This window comes from Pelmatolapia mariae, linkage group LG5 (assembly GCF_036321145.2).
Source record: "Pelmatolapia mariae isolate MD_Pm_ZW linkage group LG5, Pm_UMD_F_2, whole genome shotgun sequence".
Taxonomy (NCBI): Eukaryota; Metazoa; Chordata; class Actinopteri; order Cichliformes; family Cichlidae; genus Pelmatolapia; species Pelmatolapia mariae.
Genome location: NC_086231.1, coordinates 4965944 through 4988210, shown reverse-complemented (window position 1 = coordinate 4988210; position 22267 = coordinate 4965944). Strand labels below are relative to the sequence as shown.

The 22267-nt window shown below is 39.3% G+C and overlaps 1 protein-coding gene across 1 annotated transcript; it reads right to left on the bottom strand.

Moving 5' to 3' along the window:
- Positions 1-4384: 4384 nt before the first annotated feature.
- Positions 4385-21763, bottom strand: dctn2 (dynactin 2 (p50)). Its single transcript, XM_063473410.1, has 14 exons — positions 21510-21763; positions 21117-21185; positions 16971-17067; positions 15925-15986; positions 15638-15736; positions 13366-13526; positions 12623-12776; positions 12330-12395; positions 12031-12069; positions 11760-11837; positions 10619-10690; positions 9573-9675; positions 8433-8524; positions 4385-5213 (listed from the first exon to the last, which is right to left on the bottom strand). Exons 1-14 carry the CDS (start codon positions 21543-21545, stop codon positions 5127-5129), a joined length of 1215 nt encoding a protein of 404 aa, XP_063329480.1. The 5' UTR covers positions 21546-21763; the 3' UTR covers positions 4385-5126.
- Between the last annotated feature and the right edge of the window lie 504 nt (positions 21764-22267).

Sequence of the window (22267 nt, the reverse complement as noted above, 5' to 3'; positions counted from 1 at the left end):
CGACATTAAAGAAGGTAAACAACAATAACAACAACAATAAAAAAAATACAATAAAAAGTGGCGGAATAAAATATGGTTTCATCATGTTTATGCTCTCGATGCGGTTTCTTTAACCTGCTCCTGACACTTTCTGCCCCAACCTTAGACTCTCAGTCAGCACACGCAAACTGTTTTCCATGCACGGTGCAACGTGCACGCCTCAACATGCACAGCCCCATAGCAACAGCGCCAAGTAGCGAATAGAAAGCTCAAATACTGTCTCTAGGACCCGGGTTAAAGCGCTGCAGGAAGCACCGTGAACACGTCACGACTTGAGTGGCTGTTGCTGAGTAGTTGAGCATACTTTCGCTACACCCCTCCCTCTCCTCCCATGCCGTCTGTTTATTTTGTCAGTCCCGTCGTCTGTGTTGTAGTCATTATAAAACACTGTTTACAACCCCAAATCTAGGTTGCATCTGTTTTTTTAGACTGTCAGTACGCTCTAATGACGATGACCCCTGCTTTCTAATCGATTGCCACCTTTTCTTTTCAAATATAATTTCAAAAAGTAAAAAATAAAACAAAGATAAAGACTGGTATAGACAATGCATTTGTTTTTCTGTTCCTTTTTATGCCCTGAGGTAACAGAGTGTAAACAAGTCCTGCAGATTCTAAATTGTCTGCTTGTGTGGATCAGCTTTTGGAGATGTTGGCTGAATATGTTTTTGCCTTCTTTTATAATTCTTTTTTTAAAACTATTTCTGTGAAACCAACATAATAACAACACAATTGTGTTTCACACATCACACAAAATAAAGCAAGAAACAGCCCGGTAAAGTAATATTATGTTTATATTTATTTATTAGAAATATGACAAGTGAAAGAACCCAGCCTTTACGGGGTTATCGGTGCGGAGAATATGGTTCTTTGTTGTGCTGCCACACAGATTTAAAAGAAGCCTTTGTGCTTGAAATCTAATAAACAATCAGTAAGGACAGCAAAATAAGGTAAATGAAATTAAAGGGACGGTGGTTGTTATCTCTTCAAAATAAACTCTTCACTTTTGTTTTACAGGCAGAAAGAGTCTGGGGAATTTTCCAGCCACTATACCACGCTCCCCTCTTTCTGTCCTATGCCCTTGGTCAAGACTCCACACCCAGTTCCTCCCGACAAACACACACATACACACACACACCAGCTGTCGGAATCCCTCTGAACTGAGACCAACTGATACAGCTGTTAACAAGTGCTGGTGATACAGTAAATCCCTTTTTTGTATCCTGGCTTGCTCTTTCTCATGGTGTGTTTTAGCTCTTTTCTTGGTCACCCTGACAACAAACAGAGAGACCTTCTTGTAAAGTGTAAAAGGCATTTACCAAATCCTAAATTAGTACACAATAATCAGTGGTTCTTAGACAAACATATACTGGTTATACTTTTTAAGGCAAATTTTGCCAACAGATTTTTATTTTTGTTTTTTTAGCTTTGTCATTAAGCTTCGAGGCCTCTTTAGTTACTACATTCATCTCTCTTGTCAGTGCTCATCTCAGCTGAGACCAATAATGCAATTCTCTATTGTGTGCTGATGCCCATTAATCAACTAATTTGCAGTTTTCCCCTCAGGAACTTTCCCCATCTATCATTTCATTTATAAATACAGGACAGCCAGCATTCACGCGAAGCAGCAAACTGTCTCAGAGCTCTTAAAGTTTGAAATGATTTCAGCACTCAATCACAGCACGTCCAGATTTATCAGCTATGCGTCACATCTGCTTGGTGAGATTTGTGTGTTCAGAGCTTTGGGATGACTTCGCAGACAATCTTGTTAGCGTGTTTAACCCTGCTTACCTCTGAGCCTCACCCATCTGTACCCCGTCTTCAAGCCTCATTGTGCCGCACGACTGTAAAACCCGTAAAAGCTCTTCTCCACTCACCTCTTCTCTCCTCTCTCCTTCAAACCCATTCAGGTTTTTGGACTTCTTTTATTAATTGTTCTATTCGTTATTTCTGAGGTGGAAGTATCAGGGTGGTAAATTAAATTAAAATTGAGTTAAATACTCTATTAATTTTTCACAAGCTTTCGATTTCTCAACCTTAGTTGAATGATTTCACGATTATATCGAAAATCTTTACAGCACGGTAGAGCTGTTATTATCTACATGCATTATTCTGGATTTCTTCATTCACCTGTGTGTCAAAGATAAAAGAGAAATTGAAAAAAAGGGATAAAAACAATAACAACAACAAAAAGCTAAAGCGAAAGACTGTAGTGCATTAAACTTTAAACGCCTGTCTGAACAGGTGGGTATTCTGGCAGCGAAACACACACTCCAGGCTCTTACACCATCCTTTTCTTCCTCTCATTCTAGTTTTTCCCATATCAGCACCAGAAACAGAGATTTTAGAGCAATTGGTGCTCCCTTCTGCCTCCTCTGTGTTCAGCTGCTCTGTGCTGCCAGAGGACTTTAATATTTACTTTGTCCAGTAGAGTAAAAGCTTCTGGTGCTGACATACAGTATTTAAGCAGCTACATTTATACCGCAGAGACAATATTTATTGTTTGTGCTTTTTGGATTTAAACCTTTCTCTTAAAATGTATTTAATCATTCATTAAATTTCCACATTAAAAGATAATACAGCTGTTAAATAAATACTTTGTGCTCTTGCTAAATAGTCAGTTTGTGATTGTGTTAAAGTGTCTCTTAACAGATGGGGCTGAGCTGACCCAATCTAGCGCACCCAAAATAGAAGGACAAATGTGGTATAACATGATATACAGTACACTGTACGTCTCTGTGCTCATCTGTGGCATTCCCTTCTAAGTTGGATCTGTGGAACTAATTCCCTGAAACTTACACTTGATATGTCTTGTCCGAGCAGGCAGCTCTCCCACATGTAAGGGAAACTGGTAAGCTGGAGTCCACAGTCAGCACATAACTCTTTGGAATAAAAGGACAGATGTAATATAGGCTGAGAGACACAGCCATAATAATCAGCTAAAGTAAAGAAATGATCCACAGGCTTGGTAACAGAGGCTTTATCGAACGTCGTATCTAATTCAGGGTCAGTTAGGTTTAAGTACACAAGTCCAAAAATGGAGCGCATGTCAGAGGCATGAAACCTAACTTCTGGCTGCGTGTTTCTTTTGGGGCAATGTTCGTAGCTCAGTAAACTATTAATCCACTTGCGAGAGGCTCGCTGTTACCTAACTCGCAGGGGCTGATGTATCTGAATGACTCACCACAAGCACCTGATCCTCGCCCTGCTGTATGTTATCTGTCGGCCTTTGTCACTAATCCCATCATTTGACTTCAGACAGGAGCCAGCTTTTTGATTAAATGCTTTTTACACACGCACAACTACTAGATGGATTTGAGACTGACCTTAAATTCATTTAGTGGCTCCTGTTTTTACTTGTCAAAAGGCAGCGTGCAGAAATAATCCTTTTACATTTGGGTTTCTACTCGACTGGGTGCTTTCTGTTCCTGCTTTAACTTTGCTGTTTGCCTTTATTCTAGTGCAACAGTTTGTACAATATTTAACCTTTTAATTTTTTTAAAATAACTGTCCTGTGAAGTTTTGTAATACTGCCCTGTTATGACAAGCAGAATGCTATAAGAGACAGGGAGGGACATGAAGTAAAGGTCAAATAACATAACACAAAAACCTGTTTCATTACAAATCGTTAAATAACTAAGTTTTTTTCCTTTTCCAATTAGCTTTATGGCCACCAACTTAACCCCAACTAGTTAAAAATATCAAGTTACGGTTTACGAAATTAGAAAGTAAACGTGAGCAAGTAGAATGTATTTCTATAAATCCCATTTACACAGCTTTCGGTGCTGTAAAAAGCATGTACATTTATACATATACATACATACTTATATAAATATCAAAATTAGAAGCAGCAAACAGAGACATGCTGACGACAACAACAAACAGAGAAAAGCAGGGGACAAACAGAGTTACAGGCCACAGAATGAGGATGGATTTAAGAGTCTAGACCTAAAAGTCAGAGTTGGGGTATGTGTAATAAAAATATGGGAAGCTTAATTAGAAACAAATATGTCAAAGTGGGTGACTAATCTGCTTTTATGGGTTTATTTGGCCTCGTCCTAGGATTCTGTTTGGGTTTGATGCTATGCTGCCACCCAGTGGTCATACATATTGAGCACAACCACAATGAAGACTTTATTTTGACAGGTCAGTTTAGAATTCAATTAGCCATCTGTGATTCTCCTACGGCTTCTTATTAAAAGTGTAACACCAACAGCTAATTACTGATGACCAGGCTCTTTTTGTTTAAAGGGTGGAAAAACATTTGATCATCAGTATTTCACAAAACGTAGTTTTTCAAACAGGAAGCTAGGTCAATAATTACATATTTAAAAAATAAAAGGAGGCGGGCCTTACAGCACTTTGTTTTATTGATCAGTTTCCATGACCACAGATGAACAATACAGTGAACTTGTAGGCAATGACAAAGCAGATTAAAAGTTTGTCTGTGGTGTCTGCTGTCTCAGTCATAATAATATAGTTACAAGCGACTGAGCGTGAAGAAACAATAAGGTACACAGGCATATTTACAAGCTGTCCTTCGGTGACACGGCCCTGATGCTCGCACATACGTGCTTCTGCTACAACAACTTAGGACAACAGATCTTTATTTCTACACCGCTTGACACCGTTTTTCATTTCATCCATTTCATTTTACCAAAAATTTACAGTACAAATCCAGTAATCGCATGAAGGTCCAAAAGGAATGGTAGAATTTTCTAGTCTAATAATTATAAAAACAACCCGGTCTAAATCTCATAAGCTTAATGGGGGGGGACTGCAATCAGCTGTATGAATAGTGTGGACAAATGTGGTTTCAGATGACAACAGTTTGTTGCAAGAGAAAAGAAAAGGAAAAGAAGGTGGACAAGAACATCGGTCTCCTTTTGTTTTTGTTTTTCCATCGTTTCCAACTTTCTAGCATTCCACTTAATGAAAAAAGGCAGAGGCGGAAGTAGAGCGCAAGAGAAAAGTGGCCAGAAAGGACAGCGTTAAACCAGGACCTCCCCCCCCCTCATCTGTGCTCTCTAGCCAACTCCAAATTGTCCATGTCCTACACTTTTCGGGACCAATCCAAACTCTGCCACCGTTTATTTTGAAAGCTTCTTCATCCTCTGGTCTAGTGCAGCAAAGTTCTCCTCTATAGCCACAAGATTTTCCTTCATCGTTTGCTGAACCTGGTAAAAAAGAAGAAGAATTAGAAAGAATTTTAACTCCAGAAATGCGTGAGAGAGACTGATGGGACGGAGAGAGAGGATTTAAGGAAAAAGCTAAATAAGCGGTAAGAGACAAAAGAAATGAAGGTGCTTAAATATGGAAAGCTTTGCCATAAATCCCCAAAAATTATCAAGATGTTTCAATTCCTTATATCCTTTACCATCTAACCTTTCTAAATCCATTTCAACCAGACAAGAAATTCACCTTAAAGACAGATAAAAAACAGAGACTAAATGTTCAAACAAAATACCAATCAGGTGCAGCCCTGTTAAACATCCATATAACTGAGTCATGTAGGAAAAGTGCTACTGATGATGAGGTTGGGCGATATGTAAAAAATTTCCAATAGACGATACATGATATATTCGCGCAGGTGACTTTTTGATGAGCGGAGCAATGTAATCATGACTGATTTGAGCATTTAGAATTTATACGTTATGTTTGGAGGGAATATTTTACATTCTTTTCTTGTTTGTTTCAGAATTAATATAGCTACTTTTTGGATTATTCATTTACTTATTTATTAATTTGAGATGCACCAAATCGCACAAAATATATATATATTTTTGCGTTCGCTGGAAGAGACATTTTGATTTTTAACTGACTTTTTGTTTAATTTTGGATTTGTTGCTTGGTTGAGTGTGTAAGACAAACACTGGAACGGCCTGTAAACAGGGTTAGAGTGGGGAAAAAAGAAAAAAGAAGACAGTTTCTCTTTGTTTCCCTCCCCACCGTTTTGTTTTTCTTTTTTTTTTAAATTTAAATAAAATGTTTTTGTTTTTTTCTGAACATAGGCTACCGTCTTTCTTTCTTTCTGTTATGAGTTTGAGTAAATGAATCGCTGCATTTGTTTGCAGCTGGAAGAGGGTGCTGTTAAAACACTGCTATTATTTTTTCTATTGACTGTTTCTCTTAACTTCAACCAAAATTATTAGCAAACTTACTCATGGGCAAATAAATACATAACATTGCTCTTGTAAAAATGATCTGTGAAAGACTCAGCCTATCGTCGATATATTCGTCCAATCGCCCAACCTTCACTGATGACAATTATTATTAGTGCTGGGTGATATGGAAAAAATATTTATCACAATATGAATTATTTTATATCATGATAACGGTATATATCACGATATACCACCTGACCTGTGGTCATCTAGAAAGTACGCAGTCTGTAAACAGCAAGTGCCGAGGGTGCAGTGTTTGTTTTGAGTTACCGTAAAGTATGTCGCAAATCCGGGTGCACGTACAGCAGCACCAGCTCGCAAACCACGAGACGGAGTTTCTTTGCGAAAAATATCTTTTTTTTTATACTTTATTTTCTCTTGCATAAAGTTAAGAGCATGTATAGTGAGAAGACAACACTAATATATTTGCCACAGGCTATTTAACCCTTTAAGACCTACCATAGAACCAAGTCCGCCAGAGCTTATCTTTATGTTTTTACATGCTGTAGTGCCACTTGTGGGAGTATTTCAAGTTTCCATACATCAATACAACTGTTATAGCCCAAATTTAATAATATGTATGCATTAAGTCCATAGAAACTACATAAATTGCAAAAACTTGTAGTGCAATAAACTACAAAAACAAATTGAAAATCGTTTTTGTTTTGTTTTTTACATATATTTCTAGTTAAAAAAAAATTTAAGAGGTGTATCCCTCAAAACTGTAAATACAAAAGTTTCCAACCACGAGAAATTTATTCTGAGTGTCTTCATAGTTTTATTTTTGAGATACACTAATTTTTATATACTACAGGAAAAATGAAAATAAATATTATAATGCATCAAAATAAACTATTTCCAATAGTGTAATTTGAGTTCTAAGCATCCCAGAAACGATACAGAAAAGCATAAAGTCAAACATGTCTTTTAAAAACACCAACATAGGCTTATAAGGCCCTTTCGCGAAAATGACGTCACTTCCGGTTTCGGGCAGGTAATGGCGGACATGCGATAGTTCGCGCTGACGTATATGCCAACGTAGGAAGTGTTATGACCATCAGCAAAGCGTGTTTCTGGAATATTATGTTTTTGTTGCTGCAAGTCTGGAATATTATGTTTTTGTTGCTGCAAGTTTGGAATATTATGTTTTTGTTGCTGCAAGTTTGGAATATTATGTTTTTGTTGCTGCAAGTGCTTCTTATGCAATTTTTGCAAAGTTATATGTGGAAGGAAACCGTGACCTTGGACAAGCTAATGGCATAAGATGTAAGTACAACTCCTCCGGTTTCACATGCAAAAAAAATAAAAAATATTGCACTACCTTACGTGGTTCCAGTTCTACAGGGGTTTAAAAATAGTTAGGTAAAACGGAGTGTGCCTGCTCCGACCGGTTGTAAAGGGTTAATTATATATTTTATGTAATAATTTATAAAATTTGGGATAGTACGATATAAACGATAGAAGACAAATGGCACGATAGACACTTTTCTATCGTCCACACGATATATATCGTCATATCGCCCAGCACTAATTATTATTAGACAATATTGTTTCAGAAGGCTACACAAAAACTAAATAAAGAAACATTTCAGTGTTGATAAGAAACTGAAATGTCAGATTTAACAAGCCTCTGCGACACCAAAACATTGTAAAGAAAAACAAAAAACATTTTACTGGATTGAGGCACTGGTTGGTCCCTCCTGCCAGAAGCCTTGAACTGTGAAAGCACAGACTGATTATTGACTGAGCTCAGAAGAGGCTTTACAGAGCTTCTGTCCTCGTAATGGAAGCTGTAGTTTGTTAGATTGTTACTTCTAGCTGTGAAAAGCTGCCTCGGCTGTGCACTCTGAAGGGTATTAGAGGACACTTTTTCCACTCATTCACTACACATAAAAAGAGGTTACAGCCAAGTGTTTGAACATGTCAAGTTTTTCTTTCACACCAAATCTAACATTTTCATCTGCTATTGTGAAAAAGTGGTTCACAAAGTTTCTACCAATTACTGCAGAAACGTTCGTTTCTGTAAAACGACAGCAACTGTATAACTGCTGGCATCTTTTTATATCGACCTGTGACACATTTCTGCTGGCCAGTGCCAAGTCTACCATGGCTGTAGTGGCTCATTCAAGCTGACCATTTAAGTGGATAAAACTGCTGAGTTCTACTCTCCCTGCAGCGCTTAGAAATTATTTATGTTGCTACAATTGTTCAACAGGTCTATGAACTTCTCACCTGTGTTAGCAGGGTATTATTGTCCTTCAGGGAGTTGTTGATCATCTGCTGAGTGGTATCCAGGTGTGTCAGCAGCTGGCCAAACTGCATGGCTGTGAGGTAGAGGGTTGAAGTGAAAAGGGAGAATTAGATAAAGGACAGGAAATAAGTAATCCTTAAATTCAAAACATCTGCTAAAAAATGAAATGTCTTTGTTGTCAGCTAAAGGAGAAGGGCAAAGGAATTGATGCAAACCTAATCTAACAGTGATGAACGGCAGCTTGAAAGATTAAACTAAGTATTTTCTTTTTCAAGTTTTCCTTTATTGGTAAAGAAAGATCAGAAGAAAAAAGGTGCAGCTAAGCTCTGTCGAGCAAAGAAGCTGCAATGTGTGACAGATCGGTGCAGAGAGAGGCTGGATGATAAATGACCTCCTTCAGCTCTCAGAACTGAATTATCAATATAATCTATTAATGCCAAGGTTCCGCTTTCATGTGCTAAATAATAAAAAGATGATAATGTGATATATATAATATCATGCATCTCTGTTACCCCAAGGGGGTGTTTAGCAGTATTGCAAGATTTAGTTTAATTCCGTTACCATTTTGAGTCTCCCATCTCAGTGATTTTTTGCCCTTTGTTATAATAGAATGGCACGGTTTAGGCTAATTCCATTATCCATTTGAATCCCGTTTTCCCTTAGTTTCATCTTTTGTCTTGCTCTCAGACGTTTCCACAGTGGATGCAAATGTTACTCTCCAACACAGATGCTGCCTGGAACGTGATCTGGGTTCACACCCTGTTATGTTCTGTGGCAACACCCAACATATTTTCAATCTTTAATGCCACATCCCATCCCCGCTAACCTACATACATTCTCTCCTTGAACTCTCATGGGTGTCATTTCAAGGTTCGTCTCCCCTTACATAAAAGAAGAGCACATAAATTATCCATGTTTCCATTGCGATCCTTACTGGGGGGAAATTTGCCCCAAGAGCAACATTATTACAATATTGGCCAATTACTGACACACACTAACCAAGTACATTCATCTAATGTTAGAGTTTTAATAAGCTCCTACACCCCTGAAACACCTCAGCACCTTCTGCATTTCATGGTTTTGTGTGAATGGACGGAGCAGTTTCAGTTCCTGCGTGTTACCTTGCTCATGGAGCTCCTTGACAGCAACGAGCCTCTGCACCACCTGAGGTATAGAAGTGGACATGGCATCCCACTTCTGCACCACATCATACAACTTTGACACCTGGCAGGTAAAAAAAAAAAAACACATTTAATGATTTTTATAGAAGCTGTCAGCCAGCAGAATTTTTCTGTATACACACACATTTAAGCCTCGGGTGACTTTGTGGATATTTTGTCCTGCTTAAACTGTTGCCTGTATTTTAAACTTTCCTTCACATTATTCTGATGCCAGAATTAGAAATGTTGCTCGCATGCTTGAGATTTGAACTTTATTTCTTTTGGTCAGTTTACACACTGATAAACCAAAGAGTGCCGACACTTCAAAGGGCCTTTGAAGCCAGTTCAGGTGTTATTTTATGCTTAAAACCCAGGTGTGCTGAACTCTAACAACCTCTAATGAACAAATAAAAATGAAAGATTTTCTAGTTAGTTTTTTTTTGTCTTACACACTTTTCAGATGGTCAAATACAATATTTTTCTAAAACACCAATATACGTAACACAAACCAACCATTTATACCGTTATTCATAGAAATTATATAATTAGCATAGCCTGCCCTCTGCTGGTCAATTACATATACAACACGTGAATGCATGAAATCTGTTAGTCAGATCTGATGTGAAAACCTGGATTGATTCATTATTTAGAAAGAACAAACTAAAAACAAACTATTCAATTACACTTTGGTTTGGCTCTCAGAGGTTATGAATGTGGGCAGTTTGAAATATCAGCATTAAACTGAAATTGTATAAACAATATTCTTCCCACTGCTACCAGACCTTTGTAAATATACACTAGAAGTTTATTGAAACGAGAACCTTGACACTGATGAAAGCATTTCAGCTCTAACGATTGCAAATGTCTGTCAGGAAGAAACATTTACTGAAACAGCCTCAAAGTAGACAAATCACATGCGGTCAGTTTGAGCCTGGAAGTTGTAAAGAAACAGATCTGCAATTATTACAGCCTTTATTTGATACTGAAGGTGGTCAGGGGTTACTAACCTTGTTTTGTGTTTCAGCGTCTTCAATCGTTGCCTTGTGTTTAGCAATCTCATTCATCTTCCCGAGGACACTCTGCAGGAGAGAAAAAACACATTATACGTATACAGCAATCTATTCTAATTTTGGAAGAGGTACCACTCGGGGGCAACTAGTGTTTCACTGTAAACTATATCACAAGTAACCCAACATGTCACTGTGGCATATTTTAAAACTAAAGATATTTATCAGCTGAGCGACAAAGTCGCCAAACATTAAGGCACATACTTTAAAAGCATTGACTCAAAGCTGGACCGACCTAAGCTTTGTGTAACACCCTCCATTCTGAACGTTCTCCTTAGGTTTCAGGTATATGTTGTTCTTAAAAAGCAAGCAGTTACCTAAAGACCTCCTCAGAGTGACTTTTTGGGCCACAAAGGAACTGCAGCTGGGCCGCAGTTTGAAATTACTCACAAGTATGTACAGTTACATATTTATATTAATTTAATTACATAAAAACTGAATTAAAACTGGTGCTAGGCGGTGGTTAGTTTGTGATATTACTCATTACTCTGGGCAAAAACTAAATGCTCTTGTATTGAAGTTTGTGTCCCAGTGGCAGGTGGGCTACACCGGCCTTTACAATATGCATATGACCAGATTAGCATTAGGAATTTATAGCCAACCGTTTTTATGTTTTAAATACAATTTTCAAGGAAATACATAATTTTCTGTTATACTTTGATTAGACTGAAGATTTAAGACTCAAGATTTAAATTCTGATTGGATTTTATAGTTTTTAAGTGGGCTGCAGCACTCTTGATTTTGGGAATAACTGCTATAGAGAAACGGGATGAGTTCTTGCAGAAAAGCAAAAATGTTTTTTAGTTTTTGTTAGATACAAAAGCTACAGTCCAGATGCCCCTCCAACTGACACATCTGGGCCTGCCTCTGTACTAAACGCAATGGATGAAACTCAAAAGACAGCAAAATATATACAAAAACAAAAAGACAAAACCCACTACCCTTTCAAACCAAAATGCATCTAGGAAAAAAACTGATGTACAAGTCCGAATGTAATCAAGATGCAACTGTCTTGTCACTTCATATGGAAAGGCTGCCTCCTCCTAACACTGTGCTGTAATGCTGTACGGGAAGTAATCACCTGCAGTCTTGCCTCCACTTGATCCAGAGTAGCAGAGTCCAGAGCACTGACCCTTGCCTGCAGGAGCTCTATGGTGTCCTGATACAAAGGAGGACAAGTTTATATATAAGATCAAGCACAAAACTTTAGGTTTTTGTTCCTCCTACTGGCACAGCAGCAATAAACAAACTTGAAGGAACTGATGTCACCTTTGAAGTATGACCCAGTTCTCTGGCTGCACATCAGATACCCAGAGTTTTGAATAGAGAGAAACTCCACAGTGTGTTCTTACCATCAAACTGGTTCCTTGAGCACCAGCACTCAGAGGTCCCTATAAAGTAAATGTGAAGAGGGAAAAATGCATTTTAACAAGAAACAACGAAGCCACCGCTTTAATTTACATAAATCAAGTGGAATATTTTATTTTGTATTTCACTTGAAAACAGAAGCAAGAAAATTCTGCTGTGAGTGTGACATAGAGACAGGCACACAGAATTAGTGCGAATGAGAGCAAAGACCCATGAAGACAATGCGAGTGTGTGTGTGAATTTGTGTGAGAGAGAGAGAGAGACAGCGGGACTGTGTGTGTACCTGCTTGTCTGATCCTGAGCCAACAGCCATCTCCAGCTCAGCTAGACGCTTCTCCAATTCCGCCATCTACAGAGACGGAACAGGGCAACACATGGCTGGCAGTGACAACAAGCATCCCACAAGAGACACACAAAGACCCACATGTACACCTTCCTCCTTTTGTCCTGCTTATTGCATCTAGTATTGACATTCCACTCAGAAGAACAGAAACAAAGCACGTTGAGGAGACCATACAGCCTAATTTTATGTGTGCATTCATCACAGACATTTATCCACCTCTCTTTCCTCTTTACCTTGGCAGACTCATTAAATTTCTCCTGCTCTGGTCTGCTGTGCAACTCGTAGAGTACCACTCCATCTGGGCCCTTAGTTGATGCTGTCGGCTTGCTGTCTCCTGCAGAGCTGCCACGGCTGCCCTTAGCGGCTTCCAGCTGGGTGAGCAGACGCCTATGAGAAGGGAAGAAAGACACAAAGGGATAATATGTTCACTATTGTTACCAACCCCATGTGCTGCCATGAGTGTGGTCCTCCCTCTTTCTTGCTCTCAATCCTTTTAGTCAGTGTTATTAACTGCAAGTCAAGGTATGTTTTCATCACTTTTTCTTTACTTTCTCTCATTTGTGTTTTTCCCTTTTAATCCCACGGCTTCCTTTGTTTATGCTCAGTTGGGCACTGGCATTTTTCAAAGATTTCTGTGTTCTTTTAGTTAATTTCCCTCCCTCAATCATCTGTCCCTTAGTTGTGTTGTACTCCTGGTAGCTATGCCCTTTGAGATCAGCAACATTTATGTGTACAATTAATCTTATTTCCTTACTACTTCATCTCATTATATCTGGTTAAAGCTTGGAAAATCCAATTCCCATATCAATCACTCTTATTCTCTCCATTTCTCCAGAGCACCCTCTTTCTTCCCAAGCATTTCAGTTTCTCAGATCACAGTGCTGGCACAGTCTAACAGACTGTGGTGTTAAGTTTCAGGTTCCAGGTGCTTGCCCTCGTTTGTGCTTCATTGTCTTGTTAACTCCAGCCAACTCACCTGGCCAGTGCGCCATCTGGGTCAGCCAGGTTGATGTGTGCCTGTGGTCCAAGCAGTGAGTCGAGATGGGCTGAAACCAGCTGCTGTTTGAGCTGGGCTGCCTGCTGGGCCAGCACCACTGGAGTGAGGCGCTCCTCTGCATTACTTTCCTTTGTGGCAGCCTGGACGCAGAGAGACACATACATCTTTGATTCCAGGTAATACAATCTGTGTGTAGTGCAGTGTCAAACACTAATATTTTTGCATTATTATTTGATCATATAATATTTTTGGATTAGCTTTTGTAAATAAAGGCATATGGATCTACTTCTAGGCCATATTGCTCGCTAACCAATCTAAAAATACAGAATTGCAAATAAAAGTTAATGTGAACAATACAAAAACATTTACTACAGTGAGCATGAACAGTTGTCTGTCTCCATTGTCAAGTTTGCTGACGACACTGTTGTTGTGGGCCTGATCTCTGACAACATCGAGAAGGCCTACCTGGAGGAGATTATGAACCTGGAGACCTGGTGCCACGAAATTAACCTCCTCCTAAACGTCAGCAAGACTAAGGAGCTGATCGTGGACTTCACTACAAAGCAGGTGAGGAATTACAAGCCCCTCATCATCAGTGGCACGCCAGTGGAGAGATAGATAGTTTCCGGTACCTGGGTGTCCACATCACTCAGGACCTGCCATGGTCCTGCCACATTAACACTCTGGTTAAGAAAGCCTGCCAGTGTCTCTTCTTCCTCAGAAGACTTAGGCTACGTTCACACTGCAGTCGAAAGCGCATCAAATCCGATTTTTTTGACCCTATGCAACCCATATCCAATCATGGTATGACAGTGTGAACGGCACAAATCCGATATTTTCAAATCCGTCCGAAGTCTTTATATTAAGGCCATCAGTCAAACAATATTGTTTGCTCTGGGTCTAAACAGAGCGCGTTGTGTGTGACATCTTCTTTTGCGCATGCGGGCCGCTTTGAGGGTTCACACTAGAGCGCGTTTGCTGTCGCATTTTATTTGTAGTGTGAACAAGCAGACAAAAAAATCGGAATTGATCAAAAAATCGGAATTGAGCATTAAGACCTGCAGTGTGAACGTAGCCTTAGAGACTTCCATCTGCTGCTGAGGGTGCTCAAGAACTTTTACTCCTGCACCATCGAGAGCGTCCTGACGGGAAACATCTGCACCTAGTTTGGGAACAGCACCAAGCAGGACAGACAAGATCTGCAAAGAGTGGTGCGCTCAGCCGAACGCATCATTCGATCAGAGCTTCCTGACCTGCTGTCCATCTACACCAAGCGGTGCAAGACAAAAGCCAGGAAGATTATGATGGACCTCTCCCATCCCAACAATGAACTCTTCTCACTGCCGAGGTCTAGGAAGCGGTTCTGCTCCCTTAATGCCAAAACAGAGAGAATGAGGAGTACTTCTTCCCCCAGGCTATTCGGGCCCTAAACCAGATGTACGACTGGACTCACTCACATCACATCACCACACGCACTCTGGTTTTTATTCATAATTTTTTACATAAACTGTTATTTGCACATTTTACTCTAAATTTCTAAGTTAAAATCTGTATTTTTTTTTGTAGTAATCTGTAAATCTTACTGTCAATTCTTACTGTCATTTAATGGTCGGGTATTGCACAGCAATAAGCACTTCACCACACGTCATACTGTGTATAGTTGTGTGCGTGACAAATAAAATTTAAATTTGAATTTGAGGGTGTGAGCTATTTCTTGCACGATGACAGGGAGGAAACTTTGTTAATCAACATTGTGGGTTGTAATCTAGCAAATTTTCACAGTGGACTTTAGCTTTAGTGCATTGTTACGTCCCTCTGCAGCCCCTAAACTCCTCAGTGTGTTCAGCTGGTGCTAATTGGCCACACCTAGTCAGGTGTTGATAAAAGCATACCTGAGGCAAGCTTTCAGGAAGCTCACTAGTCTTTGCCTTGGTGGCACCAGCCATTTTAGCCAACCTGCTATGCCATTTTAAGATAAAACCTCTTCTCACTAACACTCTGGTATTCGTCTCCTTTTTTATGTTGCGGCTTTTGAGCCGGGTCGTAACATGCATACAGCAGACTAGGCTTTGGATTAGATTTGCTGAAATTGTTCCAACTCAATAGTTGATCTTCCCTTCAAGAAATGCAATACTAAATGATCTATGAGCAATGTGGAGGAAGGCTACTAACATTAAGATACAGGCAGAAGAATGATCATCCCTCACATGCCCTTTTGGACGTGTGTACACGTCTATTGCTTGCAGGTTACCTGGATGGTGTCCACCTCCTGCGTGAGTTCCTGGATCTCATTCACTAGGCGCTGGTACTTCTGCTGAGGAGTCTCCTTCACTCCACAGCCCTCTCCAAGCTAAGCCACAGAGCAGAGAAACTGAATGAATATTATTCAGTATACAAAAGAGCTGAGAGAAATGATCACACCACTAGCATCACATGCTCTCTGACTTTTATCAGAAATGACAAACACAGAGTGAACAAAATAAAAAGTCTTTTTATGAGAACAAAGTAATGTTCTTCTGCTGAACAGAATGTACTCACAATCTCAAATTCTCCTGACTCATAGCCAACTCTTCTGCTTTTACTGATTCTGTCTGAAAAGTCTGGAAAAAGAAAGGACAAATGTGTTGCGAGAGAAAGTGACAAACACGACATTAAAAGCTGAAACTGATGTTTCTAAGAATGCAAATCTATTTGTTATAGCACAAACTGAAGGAATAAAATATTTTAATTTGTTTTACATGTATTTATTGATTTTTGTTTTCTTTACACTAAAGAAGAAATGTATCTTATACAACAATTAAATACAGATGAAAATTTTAAAGACAGGGCAGCCAAAGAAGCACTGAGAATAAAGGCCAAAGCAAAGGAATGCGTGTCATTTACTTTTCTTTTTTATTACTTTTGCCAATTTTAGCAATATGTTAACTTTATAGGCTATAATTCAATGAACCAATTAATAATCCCCTAACTAACCGAAGCCAAAGCAGCTCTTCTGCATTCTGCACCTTAACAAGGTAGATATGTTAGCAACAGACTAAAGCAGGGGTGGGCAATCTCAGTCCACGAGGGCCGGTGTCCCTGCAGGTTTTAGATGTGTCCTCGAACCAACACAGCTGATTTAAATGGCTAAATTAGCTCCTCAACATGTCCTGAAGTTCTCCAGAGGCCTGGTAACGAACTAATCATGTGATTCAGGTGTGTTGACCCAAGGTGAGATCTAAAACCTGCAGGGACACCGGCCCTCGTGGACTGAGATTGCCCACCCCTGGACTAAAGTAACACTTTGTTTTTTGTCTACAAATGTGACATGATAATTCACTAATTTCCACTCAAGTCTGTACATTTTTAATACCAGCCACAAATATATAATTTCATTTTAATAAAGGATAAATACTTTCTTAAAACACATGGATGTTGTAATTTGCTTTAACTCAACTCAGGAGTAAAATGGTGCATTTGACAGACACAGTGGATGTAAAATGCAATAAAGAAACATGTGACCTAATGCAATGATGTGGTATACCACCAAATATTTTGTTATTCAACTTAATACGTCGTTATTAAATTAAAAGTGAGAAACTGACCAAGTCCCTTGGTGCTGACATGCTTGTCTTTGAACTTGTCATAAGCAGCATTGGGGTTGACCACAATCCTCTCCACGCTGTCACTGCAAAGCTCCTCCTGTCATTGAAAAACCAGGAAATAAAGTCAGCTGAACATCAAACTCACACAGTTAAATTAGCCGTACGGAATCAGTGAGCCAAAAGACTGAAAGCCCCAGGTACACTTAAAATACATTGAAAGGTTGGTAAATTTGGACAGGAATCCTTGGTCTGATCACTGCCCAAAAATATGATTACCGTATTTTCCACACGATAAGGCACACTTAAAATCCTTTAATTTTCTCAAAAATCGACAGTGCGCCTTATAATCTGGTGAGCCTTATGTATGAATTCTGGTTGTGCTTACTGAGCTCGAAACGATTTTATGTGGTGCACGGCGCTCAAAAATTGGTCAATTACGGCTACCGTAGTCAGGAGCCTCGCGGAGGAATCTGGGTCCAAAACTGTGTCCGCTTCAGGTACAAAAGTTAAACGAACACTGCGACATCACTGAGAGTTAAAACTGTCTAAATTCTTTAATCTTTAATAAAATGATCAGCATTGCTGCTTTACCAGGTGTAACAATTAAGTTTAAAATCCAGGTATCCATGAAAACAGAATTTATTAAATTTAACGGAGTTAGAAGTTAGCAGGAAGTTAGCTCGCTAGTTTCCACCTAAACATGTATAGCATGTTATGACTGAGAGATTTCTGAAAAAATTAAAACGTACAGCTCTGCTACCACTTCCAACATAAACGAAGACAGAAAACTAAACAGCAGTGACTTTTGTAGGGTTACTGAAGTTGGACTAGCTGGTATATAATGATGTGCTACGTGACTGCTAGCGACACAGCTATGTGTGTTGTGCTAATGCTAACTTTTTTCCACTCGATAAAAGCTAACGCGAGGGTTCCCGATGGTTAGGGACAAATGCAGTCGCATGGCAGGATGCTGTAAACGGACCAAACTTCAGTCAGGAGAAAAACTGAGATAGTCCATCAACCGCAATGCGAGGTTAGTCATTAATATACTGCAACAACATGGGAATAGAGCAGCTGCCAGAGAATTCAACATTAATGAATCAATGGTACAGAAGTGGAGGAAGCAAGAAGAATGAGTTGAGTAAAGTTTGACATATCTGACTGTTTTGTTTCGCTTAATGCGCCATATAATCCGGTGTGCCTTATGGTCCGAAAAATACGGTAAGATCATGAATTATGTGTATTATTGTCAACCAAGTCCAGATACCCATAGAAATTAAAACCCATTTTAACCATGAATCATCAGAATCTGCAAGAGTTTCACATCCATTATTTGGGCCAGCTTTTACACAACCAGATATTTTCAAGATCATTCATAGTTTCAGCAAAGACTGATTGTAGTGTCATCTTTACAAACAAATATGTCATCCGTGTGCTACAAGTTTACTATGATAAAACGATGTGAAGTGAATGGAAAAGGCAGAACCACAGCTGGAAGTAACTAACACTTTCTTTTCTAAATGACAGGTTTTGATTAGTGATTGGAAATACCATGGATCATTTGATCAAAACTTTTTAGTGATCAATTATGATGAACTACATGCAATGGGTCAAATTAAAACAGTGCTGACACAAACACAAAGGTGCTATGAGTGGGCTCACAAACATCAGGATAAAAAGAGACACAAAACCTTAGACAAGTTACACATATGACATGATGGAGGAGGAGGAGGAGGAAGAGGAGAGTTAGTCAGGCTCTTACCAGCTCCTTGGGTTTCCAAAGAGTTAGAGAAAATAACAGAAGAGCAGAGGGAGAGAAAAAAAATAGGGGGGAGAGAGAGAGAGACAACACAGATTAATGTGGTTATCACATGCCATGCACACAACAGGAACAGTTGGCCAAGGTCGGGGAAAGATAAGAAAGAAAGCAGTGTTCTGAGAGTAGCTGCCAAACACCCTGGAGACACTTTGCTCAGACAGTTTATGATGGTCTCCAAGTTCTTTCCGTCTTCCCCAATTTACCGTGATAATGTGGTCCTTTAACACCACCAAGTTTCTCTCCCTCATGATACCTTTTATAGTAATGAAGAGCCTGGTGTTTCAAAACATTAATTATGATTCAGAATGGAGGGTGAGGATGTCTAAAACAAGTCAAACCCCATAATGCATCTATCCTCAGCTCATTAAACTGGAGTAAGTTCTTAGTTAGTCACATGCAGTTTATCCTAAATGAATCTGCTAACCTAAAACAAAGCACATGGTGAACTATATCAAAGTTAGAGCCCCAGTACACTGTGTGATTTACAATGTTTTAGTTCAACTAAAGTCTGCAAATCAATTCATCAGAAAAAAAATATAGCATCAAATTGGAGATGACCTAATTCGACAGATTTGTCTTTGAAGCTGGCTATGGCACTACACAATTAGTATGTAGTTTGCGAAAAGTGAAGAATTTTATAATGACAGCAGCAAAGAAGCAATCATCTCAATGTTGATCTGTGTTACATGCGACATACATTCCATTAGTCAGTATTAGTACAGATGCTAATTTGCTGCACCCCTAGGTGAAATTATGTATAAACCAGTGGCCAACACAACCACATTGTTTTTGCCTAAGGTAACCAAAAGGATGGTGACAGAACAAAAACAAGCTTATGGAGCTATGGCTAAGAAACCACTCTTGTGGAGCACACAATGCTAGAGCCATATCCAAAGCTTCATTTTTGTCTGGCTACATTTCTACAACATGAGAACAACATAGGTGGAATGCGCACTTGACATATTTCTGCTTATTTTATGTAAAGCACAACAAACTATTCTCAATAGGCATTCACGAGTCTCATTATTGATCATTTAAAAGGTCTACTGCATACTGTGAGTGACTTTCTTTTATATCCATTTTGCTCAATGAACCTGTAAGAAGTTATCACGCATTGTAAAGAGGCCGTTAAAATGTCCAGTTAGTCAGAACAGTGGAGTTAGCCAAGAAGCAATTATTAGAACATGACAGCAGGTTAAAAAGAGAAATCCCTAGAACAAATAAACACACTTATTTCTTCTGCCAAAAGCTTCACGCTCACACAGGCACACATTTGAACCATCACTGCTTTGTCAAAGCATGAAAGAGTAAATCAGTTCTGCTGAATACCCACCAACACCATTATCCCTTAGAAATTTTTAAAAGAGCAGCAAGAATAGGAGGAAAAGAATCAATTCCTTCCACTTCACAACAATCAAAAAGGGTTGAATTACACTGCACAAAGAGTCGCTGATCTATTTCTCATATCATTCCAATCATTAGAGGCAGAAATAGTGGCTATGGGAATTTAAAAAAACCAAAAACATGCATAAAAAAAAGCATTAAGCTCACTGAGAGAAAAATTGAGCCAGTCTTACTTGTACAAACTAGGGTCCCAGGAGGGTGGGGGAAGAGTCAAAACAAGGGCAAGGGAATAGGAAGAGCAAACATGAAAACATGGAAGGAAAATGCCAATTAGCATTCTAGCCCAGAAATGGTTAAAACCTAAGTCAGACCAGCTCACCAAGAGCTGTCCTGATAAACAAGCCTGAACTCTTGCAGTCACAAGAGTTCGATCACTATTGATGACAGCAAAAGAGATTTCTAAAAAAGACAACGGCAGTGCCTGAATGTTTGGTTTGCTGATATGCTTGAAGTGTCTGAAACCAATTTTAAAATGCTTCTACTGACATTTTTGTTTTTATTATGCACTTGTGCCTTAGTTCTGTCAACATATTAAAATAATTTAAAAAAGAAACATACATAACAGGGACAATGTGTGGAAGTCAGTTGTATGTATTGTATAAAATATGAACAAAGTTCACTACTTCAACTCTATATTTTAAACAAGAGCATCAACAACGGGGTATTTGTACACGTCTTACAAATAGTATTTCACTCGCCCTGCAGAGCTGGTAAGGACAGGAAAGGCACAGGGACAGATTATTTACATGCATAGTACCGCTGACATATCCGCCCTTTGCCATGTAATTTATACAGTAAAAGTGAGAAGCTGTTATTCCGTACTGTCAATCATAAATCTACGTGTAAACACTTGTTAGCTAGTTAGCTGAATGTGCAGAAAATTAAAGAACAGGGAACTTGGGGGGGAAAAAGCGCCCACTTACCGACTCAAACTGAGCCTGGTCATCCTCAGGAAGGTCACCGGTTTCATACACGTCCGGCTCGTTAAACGCCTGTGCAAACAATTAGATAAACAAAATAAGGAACAGTTAGACATCCCGGTTATTACAGCTTGCCTGGCCAACGCCCCGGCCCATTCAACAACAACTATCTCCTAACCCTTGCTTCTGGTGTTCCGTAGCACAACTCGGGGAATTAGCTGAAAAATTAAGCAACTACGGGATTACAGCTGTAAACGCCAGCTGCGCGGTGAGTGCAAACAAAAAGCAGACAACGAAATAAACGGCAGAGATGTTAGCTAACTTAGCTGTCAAAGCCTGGAGATAGCACTGCCAGTTAGCAGTATAGCCATCTGTCTGCTAGCGTTAGCCACTTACAATTCCTGGCAAATTTGCGTATTTGGGATCAGCCATGGTCACCGGGAGGGAAAAAAGAAGACCAACGAATCACAACAGAATGTAATAAAACGTGCAAATTATCGCTGGACAGAGTCTGACTTTGACAAAAGCTAACGATGGATGAGCCAGCAGTCTCCCAGCCGGCGGAGCTTTCCAAGCCGATGTGGTCACTAGCTTGATGTGACGGCGTGTGCCCTTGATTTGTGTGCAGGCACCGGCAGGTGGACTGTCGTGCGACTGCTGCGTCAATTGAAAAGAGTTCGCCGGCTTACCGAAGACAATAAAACAATCATACCCGAAAACGAACACTGCTTTCACGCATGCGCGCCTTTTATCCAATAAGACTCAATAAGGCTTTGGTCTTTTTATTTTATTTTTCTATTAAACGCGATATTAGCTGTCGCATGCATTATCTTCAATTCTTCAATAACATTTATGTTTATTAGTTTTAAATAAAACATGTAACTGTGTTGTAACATAATGCCGTCACATGATGGCGCCAAAGAGTTGTTTTTTTGTTTTTTTTGTTTTTAAAGAAAAACTTGATCAATGGGTTCAAAGATCCTCGATTAATAGGATGATTCACCATCAGGAAAAGAACAAAGTTGTCGTGTTTTTCCCCTACATGTTATTAAATTATAAACACACATCTTATATTATGTCGTTGCAGCTTCTCCCTAAAAGCTGTAATACTGCTGTGGTCGATCTGTCAACAACTTATGAATAACCCTGATGTG